The sequence below is a fragment of the Schistocerca gregaria genome, chromosome 7, assembly GCF_023897955.1.
Source record: "Schistocerca gregaria isolate iqSchGreg1 chromosome 7, iqSchGreg1.2, whole genome shotgun sequence".
In the NCBI taxonomy this organism is placed as follows: Eukaryota; Metazoa; Arthropoda; class Insecta; order Orthoptera; family Acrididae; genus Schistocerca; species Schistocerca gregaria.
The window spans coordinates 99412758-99437251 of NC_064926.1; the positions used below are offsets into that span (position 1 = coordinate 99412758).

At 42.2% G+C, this 24494-nt stretch overlaps 1 protein-coding gene across 2 annotated transcripts in view; it reads left to right on the forward strand.

The window, feature by feature from the left end:
* Window positions 1-22710, forward strand: part of LOC126281569 (ubiquitin-associated protein 1-like) — a 77794-nt gene extending 55084 nt beyond the window's left edge. For both annotated transcript variants that reach the window (XM_049980642.1, XM_049980643.1), the window contains one exon: window positions 18172-22710. In XM_049980642.1, the coding sequence (XP_049836599.1) occupies window positions 18172-18399 (228 nt within the window). In that variant the 3' untranslated portion in view covers window positions 18400-22710. The remainder of the gene's footprint in view (window positions 1-18171) is intronic.
* Window positions 22711-24494: the final 1784 nt, after the last annotated feature.

The following is a 24494-nucleotide window of genomic DNA, read 5'->3' on the forward strand; positions in this document are numbered from 1 at the left end:
TCTTCCACAAAGATATGCCCCATGTGGCAAGGAGTTGAGAATAGTTGCAGCACAAGTATGGACAAGGATATTTCTTAGATTCGGTGGACAGAGCAATGCCATGTTGGACACATGGGCAGCATTTTGGGTAGTGTATTCCTCATTTTTGGGCACAGTGATTCATAGTCAAAGTCCTGGTGGAGGATATGATTAAGTTTTTCTGGTTTGGGATTATACTGGAGAATGAAGTTGCTCCTTTTGCATCTGGTTTCTGGATCTGTTTGGAGAATTAGGGGTGTATGTGGATATGGCATGAGAGATCTGTTTGCAGACTAGGTTTGGAGGGCAGTGCCTGTCTGAAAGATTAAGTAAGATCTTCAGAATATCTGACAAAGGGCATGCAGAAGCACAAATGTAGTTTACAAATGACAATATTGTATGAATTTTGTATAACTAAAAATATGCAGTAGATCATGATACACGAGTGTGACACAATCGGTGAAATATAATGGGAAAACAATAAGAATGTTTGTAACTTTTCACTTGTATTCCCTGATTGAACAACTTGATTTTAAAAGTGCAATTCTGTGCAGCTCTGAGGGTGCAAGGCACATGAGAATTTATTAGTGGAAGGACATCTGCTCTTATACTTGAGGTGCTCTGCATGCTACTGTTGAGGATGTCTTCCTGCCAGATGGTATGACTCCACTCGTGTATGGTGCTCTCATCATCTTTAAAGGATTATGTTGCTATTTTTTGAAATGAGCACATTATTAGAGCAATAGGAGGTATACTAAGTTCTAGGATGAGACGAGAGTCCAGTGGAACCTCATTTATACAGGACCATAAGTCATTTGGATAATCAAAAGGCCAGAAAATCATAAATATAATGACGTGTTGCATGCTGCAAAAACATACATTGTTAATTTCACAAAATAATAATAATAATTTTTTTCACAAAAATGCTGACTATATACTGCAAAAAAAAAAAAAACAGTGATTTTTGTGCTCCTGAACAGTTGGGAAGTTTCTCCCGAGCCAATTTCATATGTTGTTTATGTGCAACACAAACACACAGGAGTTTCATCAGCATTAGTTTGACCAAAGTTGTTTGCAAATAAATAAATAAAGAATTAGTTGGTCCAGCTGCATTGCAGTCTCCGTGTCTGCCATAGTGGCTAAATATTAAGCACCAGTTTACTGAGCTAATCCATCATCACTATCATCGTTGCCTGCAGACAAACAAACGGTGAAAATTTTGTCATCACAAATAATACCACAGCATGGGCCACTGTCATTAGGTGGGTGCATATTTATGTCATTTACACCTATGTCCGAGCATGCTGGAATACTTGCAAAACTCAGCAGCACTGGTTTACAACAATTGCCTTTCCTCCCCCTGCAGGTCTGGGGGTTAGAATAGGCCTGAGATATTCCTGCCTGTCGTAAGAGGCAACTAAAAGGAGTTTCACATGTTTCGGCCTTTATGTGATGGTCCCCTGTAGAGTTTGACCTCTATTCTTCAAAATTTTCCCAAAGAGCGAGCCAACTGGGGAAGGGCACCTTACAGGGTGCGTCATGTCCATTGTGCATTGAGATCTTTAGCCCACTTTCTTGTCGTCATGTTGCAGTCCCGCCAATTCTCCATCTCTTGGGCGAAGACACCTTGCTGGGTGCAGTTTGCACCGTGCACTATGCAGTGTCGCTTTCTGCATTGATGATGATCATGGACTTCTTTGCACCTGATATCCAGCATGGTAGCCAGTCCGATGTGGTCGGGCCGCCATGTGCCCTGTTGGTTGTAGCCCCCTGACCACACAGGGATCGCTCTGCTGGTGCCTGCGCCATATACTCCCCACATATGCTAAGGGGTAGATGCCCATCCCCCTGGGGCATTGGGGACTCGCAGCAATGGCCATCCTGCCAGGTGGCCTTTGCTGCAGCTGTGTGGCACCTGTGGGGAGGGCCCCTGGTTGGAGTAGATGGCATCAGGGCGGATGACACGTGATGGAGCGTAGTCCATCAACTCTTGCTGATGGTGAAACACCAGCAGTGTCTGAGCGATATCAAGCTCAGTTCAACGCACAGAAGTACAACCTCAAATCGTTCTCCTCCCTGGCCACACCATGGGAGGAATGTCAAGCTAAGAATGAGAGCGGATATTATTTGCCCCGGTACCGTCTATGTTTGAGAGGTCATAGGTCATCTTCCATGACGATGAAGCCTCAGTTTTTTGTTGAGCATTTAGTGGACAAGTTTGGGGAGGTGGTGTGCTTGTCCAAAATGAGATCTGGGCCAGTCTTGATGCAAACAGCATCCTCTGCCCAGTCACGGGAGTTACTTGATTGTGACAAGCTGGGGGATGTTTCTGTAACCATCACACCCCATAAGAGCTTAAATATGGTCCAAGGTATCATATTTCACAGGGACCTTCTTTTGCAGTTAAACGATGAGCTGCACGCCAATTTAGAGCGGCGAGGTGTACAGTTCATCCGTTGTGTCCACCGGGGTCCGAGGGACAACCAGGTTGCCACCGGTGCCTTCATCTTGGCCTTTGAGGGCAATACATAGCCTGAGAAGGTCAAGGTGATGGTCTACCACTGTGATGTAAAGCCCTATATCCCTCACCCAATGCAGTGCTTTAAGTGCTAGAAGTTCAGCCATATGTCTTCCTGCTGTACTTCCAGCGTCACATGCCAAGATTGCAGATGCCCATCACATCCCAATACTCCATGTACCCCGCCTCCCATCTGTGTCAACTGTGGAGAGCACCATTCACCTTGCTTGCCAGACTGCAGGACTCTCCAGAAAGAAAGGAAAATCATGGAGTAAAAGACCCTGGACCGACTGACCTACACTGAGGCTAAGAGAGAATTTGAATGCCTGCATCCTGTGCATATGACATGGTCTTACACCGCCGCTACAGCAGTTCTGGCACCATCAGTTCCGCCAACCCAGGTCACCTCTCAGAGCAGGAAGACTACACCTGTCTCCTTGATGGTGGGGGGCATTTCCTTCTCTGTTGCTCCTGCACCACCCACTTTGGGAGCAATTCCCCCCCCCCCCCCCTCCCCCCGCCCCCTCAACCATCAGGGACGTCTGTCCTCACCTCTTAAGTCGGAGAAGCGTAAGTCGTCTTTGGCTTCTCTCGCGAGGAAGAGTCCCTTTGGTCACTCCTTTCCCAGGTGGGAAAGAAGACACTCACCAGTGGCTGAAGAGCCCAAAATCAGCCAGTTGTAGGGCTTCACGCTCATCCTCAGTCCCGGAGACTGATCCAGTGAAGTCCTCCAAGCCAGGGAAACCCAAGGAGCAGCGAGAGAAATCCAAAAAGAAAACCCCTAAGACCAATGAAATTGCAATGGAACCCACACCATCACTACCTACAAGCTCTGCGTCTGAGGATGGGGTGGAGATTTTGGTGTCAGCTGAGGGCCTAGATCTCGCCTGACCCTCAGACAAAATGTAGATTCACTGCTCAGGAAAAAAGTCAATAGCAGCAGGTGACTCTGAGGTGTAAACTGCCTTATTGAATGCTCCATGCCTTCCCAGTCTCATGATGACGTCATCTTCCAGTGGAATTGTGGCGGTTTTTTCCATCGCCTGGCTGAGCTGGGGCAAATGTTAAGCTTTACACCTGCTTTCTGCATTGCCCTCCAGGAAACCTGGTTCCCAGCAATGCAGACCCGTGCCCTCCGGGGCTATAAGGGATATTACAGGAACCTTAGTGATTATAACCGAGTGTCAGGTGGGGATAGCATTTATGTCCTAAACTCAGTGTGTAGTGATACTGTGCCCCTTCAAACCCCTCTTGAAGCTGTGCCTGTCAGAATAAGGATGACCCAGAAAATAACTGTCTGCAATGTATATCGTCTTCCAGATGGTGCAGTACCCCTGAATGAATGTATTAGCTGCACTGATTGATCAACTCACTAAACCTCTCCTGCTCCTGGGAGATTTTAATGCCCATAACCCCTTATGGGGTGGTACCATGCGTGCTGGCCGAGGCAGAGATGTCAAAACTTTACTGTCTCAGTTCGTCCTCTGCCTCTTAAACACATTGGGCCACCACACATTTCATTGTGGCTCATGGTAGTTACTCGGCCATTGATTTATCAATTTGCAGCCCAGGACTTCAACCATCTATCCACTGGAGAGCACATGACGACCTGTTTGGTAGTGACCACTTCCCCATCTTCCTGTCGCTGCCGCAGCATCAGGCACCCGGACATCTGCCCAGGTGGGCTTTAAACAAGGTGGACTGGGAAACTTTCACCTCTGCTGTCACTGTTTAATCTCCCCCACACGGTAACATCGATGTGATGGTTGAGCGGGTAACTACAACAATTGTTTCTGCGGCAGAAAACACGATCCCTCACACTTTAGGGTACTCGAACCATAAAGCAGTCCCTCGGTGGTTGCCTGAAGTCGCTGAAGCAATTAAGGAGCGTCGGTGAGCTCTACAGCGGCATAAGTGGCTTTCTTCCCTGGAGAACCTCATAGCTTTCAAACGGCTCGATGCCCCTGTTCGCTACCTTAAGAAATGACTGAAGCAGGAGTGTTTTGAGAGATACGTTTCAACCATTGGGTGCCATACGTCACCGTCCAAAGTCTGGGCAAAGATCAAACATCCTTTCAGGTACCAGGCCCCAACAGGTGTCCCTGGTGTTACCATAAATGCCGTGTTATCTACTGACACAAACACAATTGCCGAACACTTTGCTCGAGCCTCTGTGTATGAGAATTACCCCCCAGTCTTTCGCACACTCAAACGGTGACTGGAAGGGAACATCCTCTCATTCACTACATGCCGCAGTGAATCCTATAATGCCCCTTTTACAGAATGGGAACTCCTCAGTGCCCTTGTACATTGCCCCGGCACATCTCCTGGGCCTGATCGGATCCACAGCCAGATGATTAAACATCTATCATCTGACTACAAACAACATCTCCTCGTCATCTTCAACTGGATCTGATGCGATGGCGTCTTTCTATCACAATGGTGGGAGAGCACAATCATTCTGGTGATCAAACCCAGTAAAAACGTGCTTGATGTGGATAGGTATCGGCCCATCAGCCTCACCAACGTTCTTTGTAAGTTGCTGGAAAGTATGTTATGTCGGCGGTTGGGTTGGGTCCTGGAGTCACGTAGCCTGCTGGCTCCATGTCAGGGTGGCTTCCGCCATGGTCGCTCAACCACGGATAATCTTGTGTCCACTGACTCTGCCATCCAAACAGCCTTTTCCAGACGGCAACACTTGGTTGCCGTTGCTTTTTGAGTTACGTAAAGCATACGACACGGCTTGGCGACATCTTATCCTTGCCACATTGTATGTGTCTCCGGGGTCTGCTCCAGATTTTTATCCAGATCTTCCGGTCACTCCATACTTTCCGTGTCCAAGTTGGTGCCTCCAATAGTTCCATCCATATCCAGGAGAATGGAGTCCCACGGGACTCTGTATTGAGTGTGTCTCTAGTTTTAGTGGCCATTAATGGTCTAGCAGCAGCTGTCACCCCCCCGTATCACCTTCTCTGTATGCAGACAACTTCTGCATTTTGTAGTGCTGCTCCAATACTGGTGTTGCTGAGCAGCGCCTACAGGGAGCCATCCACAAGGCACAGTTATTTGCTTTAGCCCACAGCTTCCAGTTTTCAGCCACAAAGTCGTGTGTCATGCACTTTTGTGGGCTTCGTACCGTTCAGCCGGAACCTGCACTTTACCTTAATTATGATCCACTCACTGTAGTGGAGACATTGATTCCTAGGACTGGTTTTCGATGCTCGATTGACTTGGCTCCCTCATCTTCCTCAGCTTAGGCAGAAGTGCTTTCGGCACCTCAATGCCCTCTGTTGCCTGAGCAAGACCAATTGGGGTGCAGATCACTTGTATGCTGCTGTAGCTCTACGGAGCTCTTGTCCAGTCCCAAATTGGCTACGGGAGTGTGGTTTATGGTTCAGCAGTGCCTTCAGTGTTGCGTTTACTCAACCCTGTGCACCACTGTGGGGTTTTCCTAGCGACAGGAGCTATTAGGACGAGTCCGATGACCAGCATACTGCTGGAGGCTGGTTTTCCTCCATTGCAGATCAGACATGCACAACCGCTTGTCAGTTATGCAGCACACATTCATAGTTCCCCTGAACATCCGAATTACCATCTCCTTTTCCCACCCACAGCAGTCCTTCCCCTGTATCGGTAGCCCAGGTCTGGGCCAACAATTGCAGTTCGCGTGCAGACCCTTCTCTCCGAACTGGAGTCCTTCCCTTTACCACCTTTACTGGCAGTCCATTCACGTATGCCTCCATGGTGTGCGCCTTGGCCTCAGCTTCGTCTGGACCTTTCATGTGGCTCTAAGGACTCCATTAACCCTGCGGCTCTCCACTGTCACTTCCTCTAGATTCTTGACGTGTTCCGGAGCTCTGAAGTGGTTTACACTGCCGGCTCGATGGCTGATGGTCGTGTTGGCTCTGCCTACATGCATAGTGGCCATATTGAACAGCATTCCTTACCCAAGGGCTGCAGTGTATTCACTGCAGAGATGGTGACCATCTCTCGTGCAGTTCAGTACCTCCGTTCATGCCCTGGGGAGTCTTTTCTTTTATTTACTGACTCCTTGAGCAGCCTGAAAACTATTGACCAGTGCTACTCTCGTCATCCTTTGGTAGCATCCATCCAGGAGTCCATCTATGCCCTGGAACGGTCTAGTCGTTCAGTGGTGTTTGCCTGCACCCCTGGTCACGTCAGAATCCCAGGAAATGAACTTGCTGACAGGATGGCCAAACAAGCTACACAGAAACCAATTATGGAGATGTGCATCCCTGAAACGCCGCAAAGTTTTTCAGCTTTGGGAGACAGAATGTCAAAATCTCAGTATGCAGAACAAACTGTGAGCCATTAAGGGGACCACGAATGTGTGAAAGTCCTCAATTAGGGCATCTTACAGGGACTCTGTGGGCGATTCTCTGCAGGCTTCGAACTGGCCATGCATGGGCGACCCACGACTACCTCCTGCGCTGTGAAGGCTTACCTCAGTGTCCGTGCAGCGCCCGGTTGACAGTGGCCCATATTCTTCTGCTATGTCCTTCTTTGGCTGCCCTGCGACTTCATCTTCGGTTGCTGGACTTGTTATCATTGATTTTAGCAGGCAACACCTCATTGGCTGATTTGGTTTTACATTTCATCCTTGAGGGTGGGTTTATCATTCAATCTGAGTTTTAGCACCTGTCCTTTGTCCCTCTGCGTCCTCCACCCTAGTGCTCTTAGGGTGAAGGTTTTAATGTGTTGCAGGGTGGCTGGCTTTTTCTTTTTATTTTCGTGGTTGGCCAGCCACTGTAATCTGCTTCCTTGTTTTAGTTTCGTCTGTTTCTTGTATCTCTCTGTTGTTCTCTTGTCCTCTTTTGTTCTTTTTTTAGTGTTTGTTGCATTTCCTTCATTCTTGTGGTCTTTCCTTTCTTTCTGTTGTGTTATATGTCTCGTCTGTTTTATCCTCACACTTGTGGCATTGTTTTATTAGGAACATGGGACTGATGACCTCGTAGTTTGGTCCCTTTCCCTCTCTTTTAAACCAACCAACCAACCTGCCCTTCATCCATATGAATTTTATATTGTTGTTCATGTATTGTATAACCTTAATTCTCTTTGATGTTATTTTACGTTTGCCACAAATGGAGACAGTACAGCATTGTACACAGCTCAGTGTTAACTTGGTAACTAATAGACGAACAAGACCCATGTATGGTGGTTGCCCAAATTTAAATTGAAATTTAATGATTCTCATCATATATTGTTTTCCATACTGCATCAGGAATATCAAATACTACTCTGCTACCTAAATAAAAGTACTAATAATGGAGAGAATTGGCAACAAAGTAACTTTTAACGGTGCACATTGGTGCATAGAATATGAGACAGTTTACATACCAGTAGACTTTCAGAGAAAGATCCATACAAATTGGGAAGTTGCAAGAGTCAACAAGTGCAAGAATTATTGCACAATCAACTGAACTGTTCGTGCATCCAAGTTGCTGACAAGAATAATATATAGAAGACTCAAAAAGAAACTTTAGGATCTGTCAGATGATCAGTTTTGCATTAGAAAAGGTAAAGGCACCAGATAGGCGGTTCTGAAATTGAATGGAAGCAAGATTGAAGAAAAATAGACACACATTCATAGTATTTGTCCACTAGGTAAAAGTGTCAGACAATATCAAATGGTGCAAGCTACAGGGACAGATGATTAGAATGGAATTAAAACACAGTGTGCAAGGATTTGATTATAAGATTCACTGATGACATTGCTATCCTCATTGAAAGTGAAGAAGAATTACAGCATCTGTTGGATGTTCAGTAAACTAGATGAAAATCAGTAGTGTCATATCTCAGTGAGGAATTTGAAACTTTCAGCACAAGCCAGGAGCATGTAGAGGAACTATGGCTTAAGTTTAAAAGACTAGTTGACCATGCACTGGATAGATATGTACCCAGTAGAACAGCTCATAATGTCAAGGAACCTCCATGGTATACAGGCACTGAAAAGAAGTTGTAAAGAAACAGAGACTACAGCATGATAGGGGTGAAACAAAGTGTAGGGCTGTAGATATAGAGACACTGAATAAAACATGTTTGGCTGCCAAGAGAGTCTTCAGTGACTACTGTAGCGAAACATTGTCAAATGATCTTCCACAGAACCCAAAGAAATTCTGGTCGTATGTAAAGGCTGTTAGAGGCACCAAAGGTAGTGTCCAGTCCCTAGCAATTGATAAAGGAACTGAAATTGAGGGTAGCAAAGCAAAAGCTGTAGTGCTAACTTGGTTTTCAAATGTGCCTTTACAAAGGAAAACCCAGGAGACTTGCCCCAATGTAATCCCCATAGCACTGAAAAGATGAATGAAATAAGTATTAGTGTCAGTGGCATTGAGAAACAGTTGAAATTGTTAAAGCTGAACAGAGCTCCAGGGGCTGATGGAATCCCTGTAAAATTCTATACTGAATTTGCAGCTGAGTTAACCCTTCTTCTATCTATAATCTGCTCAGATCCTTTGAACAAGAAACCGTGCCCAGTTCTTGGAGAAAAGCCTAGGTCACACTCATCTATCAGAAGGGTAGTAGAAGTGACCCACAAAACTGCTGTTCAGTACCCTTGACATCAATTTGTTGTAGAATCTGAGAACATATTATGAGCTCAAACATAATTAGGTATCTTGAACAGAATGACCTCCTCAGTGCCAACCAGCATGGATTTCGAAAACGTCGATCATGTGAAATCCAACTCGCACTTTTCTCACATGATGTATTGAAAGCTTTGGATCAAAGCTGTCAGGTAGGTGCTGTATTTCTTGATTTCCAAAAAGCATTTGACTCAATACACACCTATGATTATTGTCAAAAGTACAATCACATGGGTTATCAAGAGAAATTTGTTGCTGGGTTGAGGACTTTTTGGTAGGGAGGACGCAGCATGTTATCTAGGATGAAGAGTCATTTTCAGATGTAGAAGTAACATCGCGTGTGTCCGAGGGAAGTGTGTTAAGACTCTTGTTGTTCATGTTGCGGTGGCCTGACAGACAATATTAATAGTAAAATCATGCCTTTTCCAGGTGGTGCAGTTGTCTATAATGAAGTAATATCAGAAAGAAGTTGCATAAATATTCAGTCAGATCTTGATAAGATTTCGAAGTATTGCAGAAATTGACAACTTGCTTTAAATTTTAAGAAATGTAAAATTGGGCACTTTACAAAATGAAGAAGCAGAGTATCACTGAGTCACTGTTGGAATCAGCCAACTCATACAAATAGCTGGGTGTAGCACTTTGTGAGGGTGTGAAATGGAATGAGCACATAGTTTGTCGTGGGTAAAGCATGTGGTAGATGTCGCTTTAATTGGGGAAGTGCAATCAACCTACAAAGGAGATAGCTTACAAATAACTCATGCGACCAGTTCTACCCCATGGGGCTCACCACTCATTGGTGAGCACGTGCTTGGCTACCACAGGGCACCAGCCTTTGCAGTGCTACTTCCATTTTCGTGTTGCATTGTCGATCCCCCTCCTGTTCCTTTCCCTTCCTTTGGGGAATGAGTCATATGCCTTCCTCACGAAACCAGAGTTCTTGGTAAAACTGTGTATGGTTTCATCCTGTCCATCCACCTTTCTTTCCTAGTCCATCCTTTTCTTACTCTTTCTCTGCTTTGGTATTTGTGGTCTCTTTTTTTCCTTACCTTTTTCTTCCTCCATGTGCGTCCATGAAGGCCAGTCCAAATGTTTGATGCATAAAAGGTGACTGGGCAACACGTGATTCCCAGCCCCAGATCGACAAGTAGGACCCGTTCATTCCCCCTGGTAAAGGCCAGGCCCAGGGAGGGGTAATTGCCTGAGCTGGTACCTCCCTCTATGCCAATTGAACCTTCTATCTGGAGTCTGGGAGGTGTGACCTGAAGTGTGGGCTATCACCTAAGGCAGGTGAGCTGCCCTCCCCCCCCCCTTTCCCTCAAGGGTGGGGGCAGCAGGAATGAGTGTGATATTGGAAACACTGGAAATCATGGGGGATTTCTCTGCAGTAAGCTCCTCATCCCACAAACGTAAATGGGTTGAGATGAAAGAATAGACACCTCTCCTGGCTGCACCCCTATACCTCGCGGTGTCGCGCATGGAAGACGCTCACAATTTCATGACAGTTAATCAGTTTGTTATACAGAAGGGGTCCTGTGAAGTCGTGCTTTAGATTGCATAATGTGACCTTGCTTTTGGTGATGGATAGAGCTTTTCAGGCACAGAAACTACTTAAAGCAACACTTCTTCACAGCTCTCCTGTTGAAGTAGAGACCCACCACACTCTGAACTCCTCCCATGATGTCATATACACTTGGCTACTTGATGGACTGACCGAGGCTGAAATAACAGCCTATCTCACTGACAGAGAGTCACTGCAGTTCACTGTGTCATGAAAAGAGTTGATAAAGAATTAGTGCCAATCCGTATTCTTTTCCTCACATTTTACCATGTGGTACTTCCATCAAAAGTTGATGGTAGCTACAAAGCCGTTATTGTCAGACCATATATCCTGAATCCCGTGCATTGCTATAAATGTCAGTGCTACAACCACACCCATGAATCTTGTGAAAATGCAGCCAAATCCATAACCTGGGGAAGGATTGCTCATGAGGGTGCATGCCTCCTCCTCCTCCTCCTCCTCCTCCTCCTCCTCCTCCTCCTCCTCCTCCTCCTCACTATATCAACTACAAGGTTGATCATGCTGCTTCCTCATGTGACTGTCCACTCTACCTCAATGAGAGAGCAGTTCAGGAGATCCAGGTGAAGAACAAGGTTCGTACTCATATTGCTCAGAAAATGTCGGCTAGCCACAAACATTGTACACCACCCACTGGCAATTGTAGCACAGTTCTAACCACACTCCGAGCTATGAAGGAGATGGTTATGCAGACTTGAGATTTCTAGTTTAGTGCCTAGTTTTGAAATCGTCCAGCTCCGAGCTCATGCCCTCATCTTCACCTGCAATGGGTGCACACCATACCAACAAACCTCTGCCTGCACCAGCGAAATTACATGCCTCGCAAACAGGAACACGGAAATTAAAAAATTAGTAGTTCCGTACAATGACTTTGTCCACACATCTAGCCAGGCAATGTCTGGTTCTGCACCTGACAAACACTAAGGTTTTAAGCAGTCAAACAAAGGCAATCAATCTTCCACTTGCCCACCTCGAAACGATCATCCACTTCCCCACCATGATGATCTTCATCAACAGTGTCACCATTCGATACCATCACCTGGCTGACCTCCATTCCACCAGGACTTACTGCCAACAACTAGTTCACTGGCCAACTGAAGATTATTATAGACACTTCCGTCAAACTAATAGATGAGGATCCTCCAGCCTCTGAACCTGGTCATTGTGCATGTTCAAATTCATGCACTTGGCAGCCACCACAGTTACTGCCCCCTTATTTGACCACCTCCTGTCTATCATTGGATATGTTAGTTCTCCAATGGAATATTCACAGCATCAGATCTGTCCAGTTGTTTTCTGCCTCCAGGAAACAAAATTACATCTTCATGATCACTTTCACCTCCGGCAGTTCGCTCCAGTCCATTTTGACCTACCCCAGAGGCAGGGACTCCGGCGTGTGGGGGAGTCACATTGCTAATTCGAGATGACATCTGTAGTCACACCATTTCCTTGCACACCCAGCTTCAAGCTGTTGCTCTCCATCTTTACCTTCCTGGTTTCACCTTCTCTCTTTGCAATGTTTACTCAACCTTGTCTTCTGCTGTCACTGTGGCAGACATTTTGCAACTTGTTGCTCAACTTCCTCCTCTCTTTTTGTTGCTCGGCGACTTCAGTGCCCACTGTCCACTTAGGGGATCTCAACACCCCTGTCTGAGAGGCTCCCTCCTAGTAGATATCTTTAGCCAGCTCAGTCTAATCTGTTTGAACACAGGTACATCCACATTTCTCTCTGATTCCACACACTCCTTTTCCCACTTGGACTTTTTGATCTGCACTGCTCAGCTTGCTCATCATCTCGGGTGGTCTTTTCTCTCCTACACACACCCGAGTAACAATTGCACTTGTGTCATTCATTTGATAGTGCCTATCCCATCTGTGCATCCAACCAACTGGCAGCTTTGCTCCTAACTGGCCACTTTCGGTGAACACCATTTCCCTTGCGTTGATGACCTTACAAATGCTGTCCTTACTGCCATAGAATGTTCCATACCTCTTACCTCTTCCTTGCTGCGACATACCCCCATCCCCTGGTGGACTGAGGCATATGACGATGCAATCCACATGTAGAGACAAGCTCTGCACTTTTTTAGATGCCATCCCACAATGGTGAACAGTATCTTTTATAAACAGCTACATGCACAGTGTTGCCGCATTTTCAGGGATAGTGAAACAGCTAGTTGGCTTTCTTTTCAAAGTTCTTTTAACAGTTTTACTCCCTCTTCAGTTGTTTGGGGTAAACACATTGACCTTCAGGAACCGCAGTTTATTCCCCGGTTCCTGGTCTGACCATAGAGAACAATGGTATCTCAGACACTTTGAGTCTGTATTTTGCAGATATTTCGAGTTCCACCCACTACCATACTGCCTTCGTCCCTCTGAAATGGGCAATGGAGAGAAGGACAATATCTTTCTCCTCCCAGAATCGTGAATGTTACAATACTGCTTTTATTATGAAGGAGTTTAAACATGCACTAACTTTGTCCCAGTCATCTGCTCCAGAACCAGATGGCATTCACACTCTGATGTTGCAACACCTATCTCCTGAGGGTCTACGCATTCTCCTCCATACATATAACCCAGTTGGACAGATGGCACATTTTCCAATTGCTGGTGTGAGGCCATTGTCATTCCCATGCCTGGTAAGGACAAACATTTTACTACAAACTACAACCCAATTTCCCTCACCAGTAGTGTCTGCAAGGCAGTGGAATGTATGATTAATGGTCGAATGGTGTGGTGGCTCAAGTCTCAGAATCTCCTCACTAATGCCCAATGTGGATACTGTAGGCACCACACTGCAGTTGATCTTCTTGTCATCTTGTCAACTTATATCATGAACAATTTTTTGTGGAAGTGCCAAACTGTGGTCATTTTTTTTTCTTGATTTGGAGACAGTATCCTCAGTATTATGCACAAATCAAGCTTTTGGGGGTCACCTGCCCCTTTTTATCCAGGAATTTTTAAGAGACTTTGTTTTTAAGGTACATGTGAGCTTGACTCTTTTAGATACTGTTATTCAATAGAACTGGGTGCATCAGGGTTCTGTGCTCAGCGTGGTCTTAATTTACGTGGCATTAACCCTATTATGGGTTGTTCCCCGCCAGGTATCTCGGGCTCTCTTTTCATTGATGACTTTGCGATCTATTACAGCTCTCAAAATGAACGTGTCTACATGAATGGCGTCATCAGTGGTGTGTTGATCATCTTTACTCATGGAGCATCAGCAATGGCTTCCCGCTTTCCACTGACAAATTGTCTGTATGAACTTCTGGCAGTACCTTGTGGGGAGCAGATGGGATCATCCTCCTCCATTTATACCAGTCTCTTGTCCATTCGAAACTGGATTATGGATGTATCATATATTCATGTGCATGTCAGTCTATCATACGTCGTCTTACTGCCATCCACCATAGCGGGATACATTTAGCCACTGGTGCCCTTCTGTACTAGTCTCGTTGAGAGCCTTTATGTTGAGACTGCTGACTTGCTGTTGCCCTACCAGCAGGATGTTCTCCTCAGACACGTGAGCTGTCTGTCGCCTGTGCCCAGTCACCCATCCTATACTCTTTTTGATGATTTTCTAGACTGCCAATATGGGCTTTGCTCATCGTCTCTGTTGCCTCCAGGAGTTCACTGCGTATGCTGTTTTGACAGCTTTGCTTTATGCTTCCTGCCACATTCCCCATGGGTGTGAGCTCTACACTGCCCTGGCTTCTTGACAAGGTAAGTGTTCATTTTGGATTCCATTTGCTTCCTAAGGACACCAGTCCTGGCCTGGTGTATTGTAGTGAGTTTCTTGCACTACATATGCAGATTGGGGAAAGTGTCTTCATCTACACCAAAAGTTCCAAGACCAATCATTGTGTTAGGTGTGTCTTTGTACTTGGTGATGCTATCTTGCCTTCTTGACTAGTGCTCTTTTTTTACCACATAGCTCTATGACCTTCATCAGGCCAACCAGTACATCTGGCGATACAGGCTTCCAAATTTAGTCATTTGCTTGGATTCTCTCAGTATTCATCAGAGCTGTCGCATGCTGTACTCAGTTCACCCTTTGGAGCCAACGTGGTGTCTGTGTGGATTCCTGGCCATGGCAGAGTGCCAGGGAATGAGGCTTCTGGTGCTGCTGCAAAGGCTGCAGCTCTCTTCCTCAGCTTGCTAGTCATTCTGTTCCCAAGAATGATCTTTATGTTGCTGTGTGTCGGCGTGATGTAGGTTCCCTTTTGGAGTGCACAATTGTCTTCTCTCCAGGGCAACAAACTCCGGGACATTAAATCTCTCCCAATAGTATGGTCGACTTCCCTAGGCCCTTACGTCACGAGGTGGTCATTCTAGCCCGGCTGCTGTTGGGCACTGTCATTTTAGTCACTGCCATTTATTAAGTGGTGACCATGCCATTTCACGATATTCTGAGAAATTTTCTGTAGGAGTGTCCTTGTCCTTAGCTGCTCCTCTTTTAAACTTGCTCGATTGGGTTTTTGCCTTTTTCACCTCAGGTTTTTATTTAGCACTTGTGTTTTCTTATGATGTAGGCACTTGCAATCTTAGCAGTTTTACACCCTACAGCACCAACCAAAAATAAATAAATAAATAAATAAAACTGAGTGGTGGAGGATGACCAGTTCTAGAATATTGCTCACGTGTGTGGGCCCGTATCAGAGAGGACTAATGGGGGTTATTGAATGTACACAGAGGAGAACAGCATGAATGAATGGTCACAGGTTTGTTTAATCTGTGTCAAACGGTAACAGAGACACTGAGCGAACTGAACTGGAAGACTTTTGAAGATAGACATAAACTATCATGAAAAAGTCTATTAACAAAGTTTCCAGAACTAGCTTTAGTGTCTCTAGGAATCTACTACAGGTCTCTAAGAGGTATTCAAACATTCATTCTTTCGCACTCAATATGTGAATGGAACAGGAAGAAACCCTAATAACTGCTACAATGGGACATATCCTCTGCCATGCACCTAACGGTGGTTTGCAGAGTATAGATGTAGAATGGTATAAATGAGTGCAGCATGTGGATTAAGAGTAAATTGAATAAAGACGAAAGTTATGTGAAGTACTGGAAATGAGAATGGCAAGAAACTTAACATCAGGTTTGATGATCAAGAAGTAGATGAAGTTACGGAATTATGCTACCTAGACAGCAAAATAACCTATGACAGACATAGCAAGGAGGACATAAAAATCAGATGAGCTCTGGTAAAAAGGCATTTGTGGCCAAAAGAAATCTACTAGTATCAAACATAGACCTTAATTTGAGGAAGAAATTTCTGAGAATGTACACTTGGAGCATAACGTTTTATGGTAGTTAAATATGGACTGTGGGAAGACCGGAACAGAAGACAAATGAAGAATTTGAGATGTGGTGCTACAGAAGACTGTCAAAAATTAGATGGGCTGATAAGGTAAGGAGTGAGGAGGTATATATGTAAAACGCTGACAAGTAGAAGGGACATCTGGTACGGCATCATGGAATAACTTCCATGGTACCAGAGAAAGCTGTAGAGGGTAAAAACTGTAGAGGAAAACAGAAATTGAAATACATCCAACAAATAATTTGAGTACATCGGTTGCAAGTGCTACTCTGAGATGAAGAGGTTGGCACAGAATTTGTGGCGGCCCACATCAAACCAATAACTCAAGGAACTGTTCTGAACAAAGTAGAAATAGGAATTGATGAGATTTCCCTTTATCATTTTCAATAGCTGTAACGTTTTCCAACTTCTACCATTGTAAATTCGTCATTTCATCCACCCGGTTTTCATAAAGTTGAAAAGTAAAGTGTAATTGAGAGTCTCAGATAGTTTGTGTATTACAAGACACAATGGAATCATTTTTGGTTGTTGTCCTTATGTGACATTTTTAAAATGATGTATATCTTAGGCTGTTTCCTTTTTCATGAAACTGGCGGAAAGACCTAAAGTATTTTATTGTATGTTAGAAGTAATGTATGAAAATTCTGAATTTCATCAAAACTTAATTCCTATTTGAGTTATATAGGTTAACACCGACTTTTGCAACTGTAATAAAAGTCTCTTATGACCAAATGTGTTTCGCTTTACTTTAAAGCCCATTCAGTGGCCACTACAGCAATGTGTTGTTTCTTATAAATTTGTCTGCTAGGATCACAAGTAGTTCTTATGCTTTCACTGTCTTCTATAAACAGTGTTAAATTATTATTGTTAGTGTTAGTGAAAGTGATGTGTGCTAAAATCTATGTAACATGTGTAGACGTATAGGGGGGTGGGGGCTTGAGTAACAATAATTACTTAATTCTGTTTATAGTCTATATCCAAAATGTAATAATTATTCATGATTCTAGCAAACAAATTTCTAAGAAAGGCCATATTGTTGCAGTGACCACTGAAGATGCTTCATTTTAAAGTGAAATACCTTTGGTCATAATAAGACTTTTCTTATAATCACAAAAATCAGTTTAATGGACAATTTGTATAGCTATGACTGCAAGCAAAAGATGCCATAAAATAAAGAAGACAACATGTATTAGTTCTTATGTGCATGACTATGTTTAGCTCAGAGAGGTTTCAGAACTGCTGCCTAATGATTTTCCTGTTACCAGTTGCTAGCTTTGTGACTACTGGATAACCAAAAAGCATTGAAACTCTTGTGTTGTGAATATGGTTTACAGAGTTGTGACAATCTGAAAACCAATACCGCCAATGATAAAATTGCAGATGGCAATCTGTGCAAGACAGGAAGCAACATGAACAGTCAGTGGTAGTGGTAAACATGATTGTGTTATATAACCAAAGCATGAAGGATAAAGGGAGGAAAAACAAGTAATTGTATTTTGCTCAGGGAATAATCCTCAAAATATGTTTAGAGTTCAAAGAAACAAGTATGCAAGTAGTAAGCCCTCCAAAAGATCACCATCTCTAAATAAATATTTATTAAAATAATTACTTTTATAATATTTATATTTTATGCCCAGTTTGATGAGACAATCAATTGAAAATGGGAAAGAGTGTAATGATCCTAGGTTGGAATTTCAGTTCATGCCAAGAGTGTATGTACATCTGATGCATGCAAAGTTGCACACTTAACTGAGATCTATCTGTAACTGGTTGAAAACAGTGTCAGATCACTTGCTTCTTCCTCAAAATTTTCTCTTTTTGATAGTAAAAACCTAAAAATTTAATTTGAAAGAGATTTTTATTTCTTAGTTCTCTGTATGTTGATTTTCTGCATATGCTACTGTGATTTTTCCAGAAGAATATTTGTATTCACAATTTGAGTGGTAAATCCTCTGGCTGTGAACAGTATTTTGGAGCAGGCAGATTAAAGAATTATACAGATAATTCTTCATACATACGTTGATTGTCATTATTACACCTTACAATAATATCTCATGGTTTGAAGTATTTAATTAATTTATATTTTAGTTGGTTAGTCATCACTAACAGCAGTTCTTTTTTATAGATGGTTGAGTTCCTGTTATTGGTGCAAGCACTGGAGGAGAGAGGGTATCCAGGAGATAGGGCAGAACGAGCACTGACGGTGAATGAATGTGATCTGAAAGAAGCTGAACGTTGTTTGGAGGCCACAACACAGCTTCTTGACCTAGGATTTCCTGAGGACCGTGTTGCCGAAGCTCTGGCAAAGTGTAACAATGACAGAGATCAGGCACTTGAACATCTTATCTCATAAAAAAGACAGTCAAAACCTGCAGGTGAAATGAAATGTTGCTACTGCCAACCTCATTGTGTATTTCACTTGCATAATTGCTTTAATGGTACTGAAGTATATAATAAATGGGGCAAATCGTTTGTGGATACTCTGTTTTTAAAAAGTTTTACTTAATCACGTACTATATAAGTGGACTGCTAAATGGTGGTAGTATAGTGGCAAGATCACTAGAAGTGAACCCAAAGACATCAGAGATATGAAATAAGACTTTCAGTCCCTAAGAGGTTCATTAGTTCCTTTACGAATAATTTTTGTTCCTTGTGAAAGTATGCATATAAGCTATACAGCAGAAGAAGTGTTGATGTACTCTGATATTGCCAGAAGAATGGTGTGACAAATGAAGTAAATATCTGAAATGATTACCACAGTATCACTGAAGATATTTGTGATAGTGTTATGCAAATTTAGTCTTTGCATGAATACTTATACTGCTTTCTTTATATGTGTGTAAAGATCTTTCACTGTTTTCCTGTTCTCTAGAAATATTATTTTCATATGTTTTAATTTATTGTACAATGTGTATTCATAACCACTGAAACAACTGGAAGTGTTAAGGTTGCTCCTTTGATTATAGTCAATGTTTGTCATACAACCAGTGTCTGGTGTCAATATTCCTACACACACACACACACACACACACACACACACACACACACACACACACACACAAAATTTGTTATGATGTTTTATTAATGTATTTAATCTTTTTTCTTTCCTTAGAGAAAAATACTAGTCAGCCCTCTTTCACATCCAGATTGCTTGTGTTTGACATCCATGTTGCAAAGGTGGTGTGATGTGGATCCTTTTTTATGATTGTGGCTACATTTTAACTACTGGCCATTTTGGATCAATATTAATATTACTTCCTTTGTAATTATACCAATTTACCTTCAATGTAATTTTTAAATACGCAGGCGTCAAAGTATTTGTGTTGCACAGTGACATTTTATACCTTTTATATTTTTCAGAAAATTTAATTTATATAGGTTACTGTTTTCACAAGCGGTGGTGTTATCAACACAGAAAGGGTAGAGATGTGTCATGTTCATGTCACTGCTCTTCTTCAAAGTTATGTACTGTTACTATCATCCCTTTTCTGAAAAGGGATCAGAATCTGCTACTGGTACTACTTAACTGACAGTATTTATAATAATCTGAAATGTGCTTTTACAAATTGTTTAATTATCTCTTTTTGTGCAATGAATTATTGCAAAAAGTAAGAAGGATGTAGGTTGGTACCTTATACTGTCCCGTCTGCGTCTGTAGCATGTACTGCTTATTCCTTTCCAGAGGATAATGTGATACCCACTGGGACTGAATCCTACCTTTTGATGAGGCACGTAAACTCATTTGATTGTGTTTGATTTGCAGGAAGTGTACGTATCTTGGCAAATATCTTACTACATTCATCTGTATGTCATGACTGTAGTTCCAGCTTTTGGCATGTTTATAACAATTTTTGTATCTGTTTTGGATCCTTTTTAGAGTGGATCACTAATATGACAAATTTCATTGTTTTCTGTGTCATTGCCTTTCACCCTCTTACAAAGTTTAAAAGCGCATTTTAATTTCATCTGAACCTAGAAATTATAAAGGCTTATTACATGATGAGAAGCGTCCACATCTAAGTCCATATAAATAACAGAACATAAGTTTCACCAACTATAAAATAATTTTATTCTTTAATTAGTTGTCCGGTGGTCTTGGAGTGAAAAGGAATCTATTAGCACAGTAGGTAGTGTTTAGTTGCTTGGTTGTTTTCATAAAGTAGGTTTGTATTCTGTTGTTAAGATGAAATCACAAAAACTAATGACACCTGGCTTGAAATGTGCTGTTAACTTGCTTTTGCAGATTGTTGAGATACTCGTCAGCAGTTTATGCGTTCCATGCATTAATAGGTAAAAGCTGATGGAAAAAAGACATTAAAAAGTTGAAAACTTAGTCATAATCACATCTCATTTCTATCCTGTTATCTAAATACATACTACACATCTCCTATGAAGTTCATTGCACCATGTGTTTGCATTTCTTTCTTGCTTTGTTGAAGCAAATGTCCAGTTGCTTAGTTACATCTAGTTTCAGGATGGTTGTGACTTTTCTCTGTTTCTTTTCTTCACCACTCCCTTCTTTTTCTTATCCTTCCCTTCTACTGAAATACAAGATGCAGTTGTTTGGTTTCAATTAATTTTACTGAAGATGATACACCATTCAAAAGAGAGGGAACCCAAATGAAGGAAAGAAAAAAAATCACATCAAATTTTGGTTCATATAAAAGACTTGCTATAAGTATGCTTGTTGTGCAGTTCTTAACATTCTGGCATTTTATAACATATAAGACCTTTTTTCGCTGTTCCTTTTATTTCTTCCTTGCCTTGTCAGTGATCATGTGCTCACACAAACACTTCTGGATACGCTTAAAAATCTAATATTCTTCGATTGTGTCTTTTATTATGGTCATTTTCAAGCATTTTGTTTTACTTGCTGTTTTGAAAGTTTTTGTTGCTTTCTTGTTAAACAAGGATGTGCAGGGAAAGGTAATGAAGTAGGTGTAGCAATACTCGGAAACTGTTACTGAATGTTGCTTTTGTTTTGCAGTCTTTTTCTGTAAAGGACATTATATGTGTAGAGAGAGAGAGAGAGAGAGAGAGAGAGAGAGAGAGAGAGAGAGAGAGAGAGTCAGTTAAAATGTTATATCATGTTTTTGCTTTGTGACTGTTGGTATTAGTCTTTTCTGATTTTTGTTAAACAGCCACGGTTCAGGCATGATCAGTAAAGTTACTGTATTATTACTCTGTGGAATGAACTATGTTTGATAATGTTGCTCTATGTAAGACTGCTGAACTGATTCTCAGGTTGTGTTACTTGTGCACTGAAAAGGAAATTATTTCTCATAAAGTTTAGAAAGACAAATGAAGTAATAATTTTAAAATTATTTAATTTAGCATTAAGCTTGTGATAATTGTGTTTCATAAGCTGCCCAAATTTCATTTAATGTTTTAAGTCAGCAGAGAGTGTTTGAAGCAACTTAAACTTGTGTACGCGAGAGGTTTCTCTCTTTAGTAATATGTGGTATGTGGGACATAGAGTGAAAAAGAATTTAAAAGTGGTGAAAAGCATAACCATCATTGTATTAGAAGTTCCTACTGTTTAATCCATTCCTGTAAAGTGTGATAATATGTTGTGTTCATACCATCAGATTAGTATATAACTCCACTTTCCTGCAATCTGATGCACTAGCAAATTAATAGTATTTATTGGTCCAGAAAAAAAATGCTTCTGACAAAAAGACTGCATAGACATAGTGACACTGATGCACTTGTAACAGTCTGTTTGATATGTTACTTTGTCATGTTAAAGATGTTGAGTGATTACCATTGCATTTAGAATTTGTCTTTTTGCATTTAGAATATTCTTCTGAATGAATAAAAACATGGTGAAAATAAGAATGATCAACAAATTCTAACAGGAATGGATCAAAGAGAACATATAGTATTCATTGCATGTATTCACAATTTATCTTGTGGATTTTTGAGAGAACAGTTTGATGATGTTCAGTACAAGAGGTAATCTCTTGTTACAATTTAATGTTGTTAGTCAATTCATAACTGCAGCTGTGATATTTTCTATGGGAGATAGTGGTCGGCATTAAGTTAATGCTGAAAATGGAATTCGGTGTACTTATAAGAATTTTGTAAACAGTTTTATATAAATGGTGAAGTTGTCATTGCTGTAACAATATGTTACCATAGCTTATGTGCTAAAGTGTTATTGTGCACATTGTATTATTTTGATAAGTTGAATGGAAGGCTAAATAAGCCTGGTTTAAAATATATTATGATAGGGGAACAGTCATTAGATCTGTGTCAGAATGTCATGCTGATTTTTGAAACTGCAGAAAATTTGCACCATTGTCAGTCATTACATTTTTTCCTCTCTTACAGCTTCCTTTACGTCATTCTGGCATATGGGATACATCATATCCCATGCAGATTTTGGACTGTTTCTCTGTCTCTGCGTGTTAAAACTGGCAATACTTAGAGTATATATATGTCAGTACAGATAACCAACTATAAAAGCTTGAGCTGACTTCATTAGTGTAAATATTCCATCAAGGATCTATGTTAATCTTGTAAGTAATGAAATAGCAAAGACTTGTTGGCCTTTGTAAAGTTGCTTGATGCTTGTGATTCTGTCAGAGCCTTTGAATGTCTGCAAATGTGTAATCTGAAAAAGAGATATATATATATATATATTTATCACTTGGTGAACTAAGTAAGCATTACTTTTTATGTGTGATAACTGCTGATTTTTAGCTCTCAATAGAGTCATTCAGTCATCTTCAGTAACTCCTGCTCCCTCTTCTACTTCAGTACTAGATTTTCCTTTACTTACTTTCCATCTTATAATTTTTGCACATCACCCATGTCACCATACTTATCCAATTAGCTTCCATGCCATCCTCAGCTCCTCCCCCCAACTTCCCCACCCCCCGCATACCTATGCTGTTACGTTGTGTCAGCTGAACATGAAAAGCCAGGGTTGCAGTTCAGCAGATAGTCTGGAGTGAGGAGTTGAGTCGATTGGGTTGGTAGAGGTAGGAAGTGAGGTGAGGAGTTTGGAAGCGGTAGTTGTCAGATTGGAAGGAACGAGCAGGGGTTAGGATGAGGAAAAGAGAAGCAGCAGGGACATGGAATAGGAATGTGACACGTGGGCATCAGACTGGTGAGTTCGTGCAGTGCACAAAGATTATGTGAATTGGATATGTGGGTTGGAGGGGAGGATTCCACTGAGTAGAGGCTGTGCATGCAGTGGGTTAGTGGAGATTGAAGCTAGGAGAATTACAGGAGTGAAGGATGTGTTGCAAGGATCATTCTGATCTGTGTAGTTCAGAAAAGCTGGTACTGGAGGAATGGGTCAAATGCCATGGGTTGTGAAGCAGTCATTGAACTAAGGCATGTTGTGCTTGGCAGCACATTCTGCCACTAGGTGATCAACTCTGTTCTTGGCCACAGTTTGGCAGTTGCCTTTTTTCGATTGACAGCTGGTTGATGGTCATGCCCACATAAAATTCTGTGCAGTAATTGTAGCAGAGCTGGTATAAGTGGTATATGACAAGTTGGTACTGTCTCTAATGGTGTGGAATAAGTCTGTGACAGGGACAGAATAAGATTTTCTCAGTAGGTAGATTGGGCAGGTCTTGCACCTAGGTCTTCCACTGGGATATGACTCCTGTGGCCAGGGGTTGAGAGTGGGAGTGGTGTAGGAATGGTCCAGGATGTTAGGATGTTGTGTAGGTTGGATGGACAGCAGAATACCACTTTAGTAAGAGTGAGAAGGATCATGGATAGGGTGTCCTTCAGTTCCAGGTATGACAATAGATAGTCCAAGCCCTGGCGAAAGGTATGGTTCAGTTGCTCAAGTCCGGGCTGATATTGGGTGACGGAGGGACACTCCTTTGCTGCTAATTCTTGCGGATAGTGGAAGGGTTTTGGAGGGGGGGGGGGGGGGTAAGGATATGGCTTGGGAAATCTTATGGGTGGAACTTTTTGCTGTGGAAAGGGTGACAACTGTCAGAATGCAGGTATTGTTGCTGATTAGTGGCCTTGATATGGACGGAGCCATGAGAGAGGTGATGGACAACATCAAAATTAAAAAAATGGCTGTTGGACTAAGCAGGACCAAGTGAAGCAGGAGTGGCAGAAGGTATTGCAATTGTAGAGGAATGAGAATAAGGTGTTTTGGCCCTGGGTCTAGATAATAAAGATAACATGAACTATTCCCAATATTTGGTCTCTCTTGAATGGGTTATTATGCCATTAGTGTAGTTGGCTACTTGATTAACATTATTAATTTAAAAGGCCCATGAGTGTAATCACTGAGGAATGATGACTTCTGGTAACATTACAGTAAAACTAATTACATTGACAATTCAGTCCAAACATAATTCTTATAAACACAGTAGTTTCATAGTCAGAAGACCTGATGAATGTAATGCAGTTGTTTATTTTATGATGATAAAAATTTAAAAAAAATATTGGGTAAAATGTACACACATC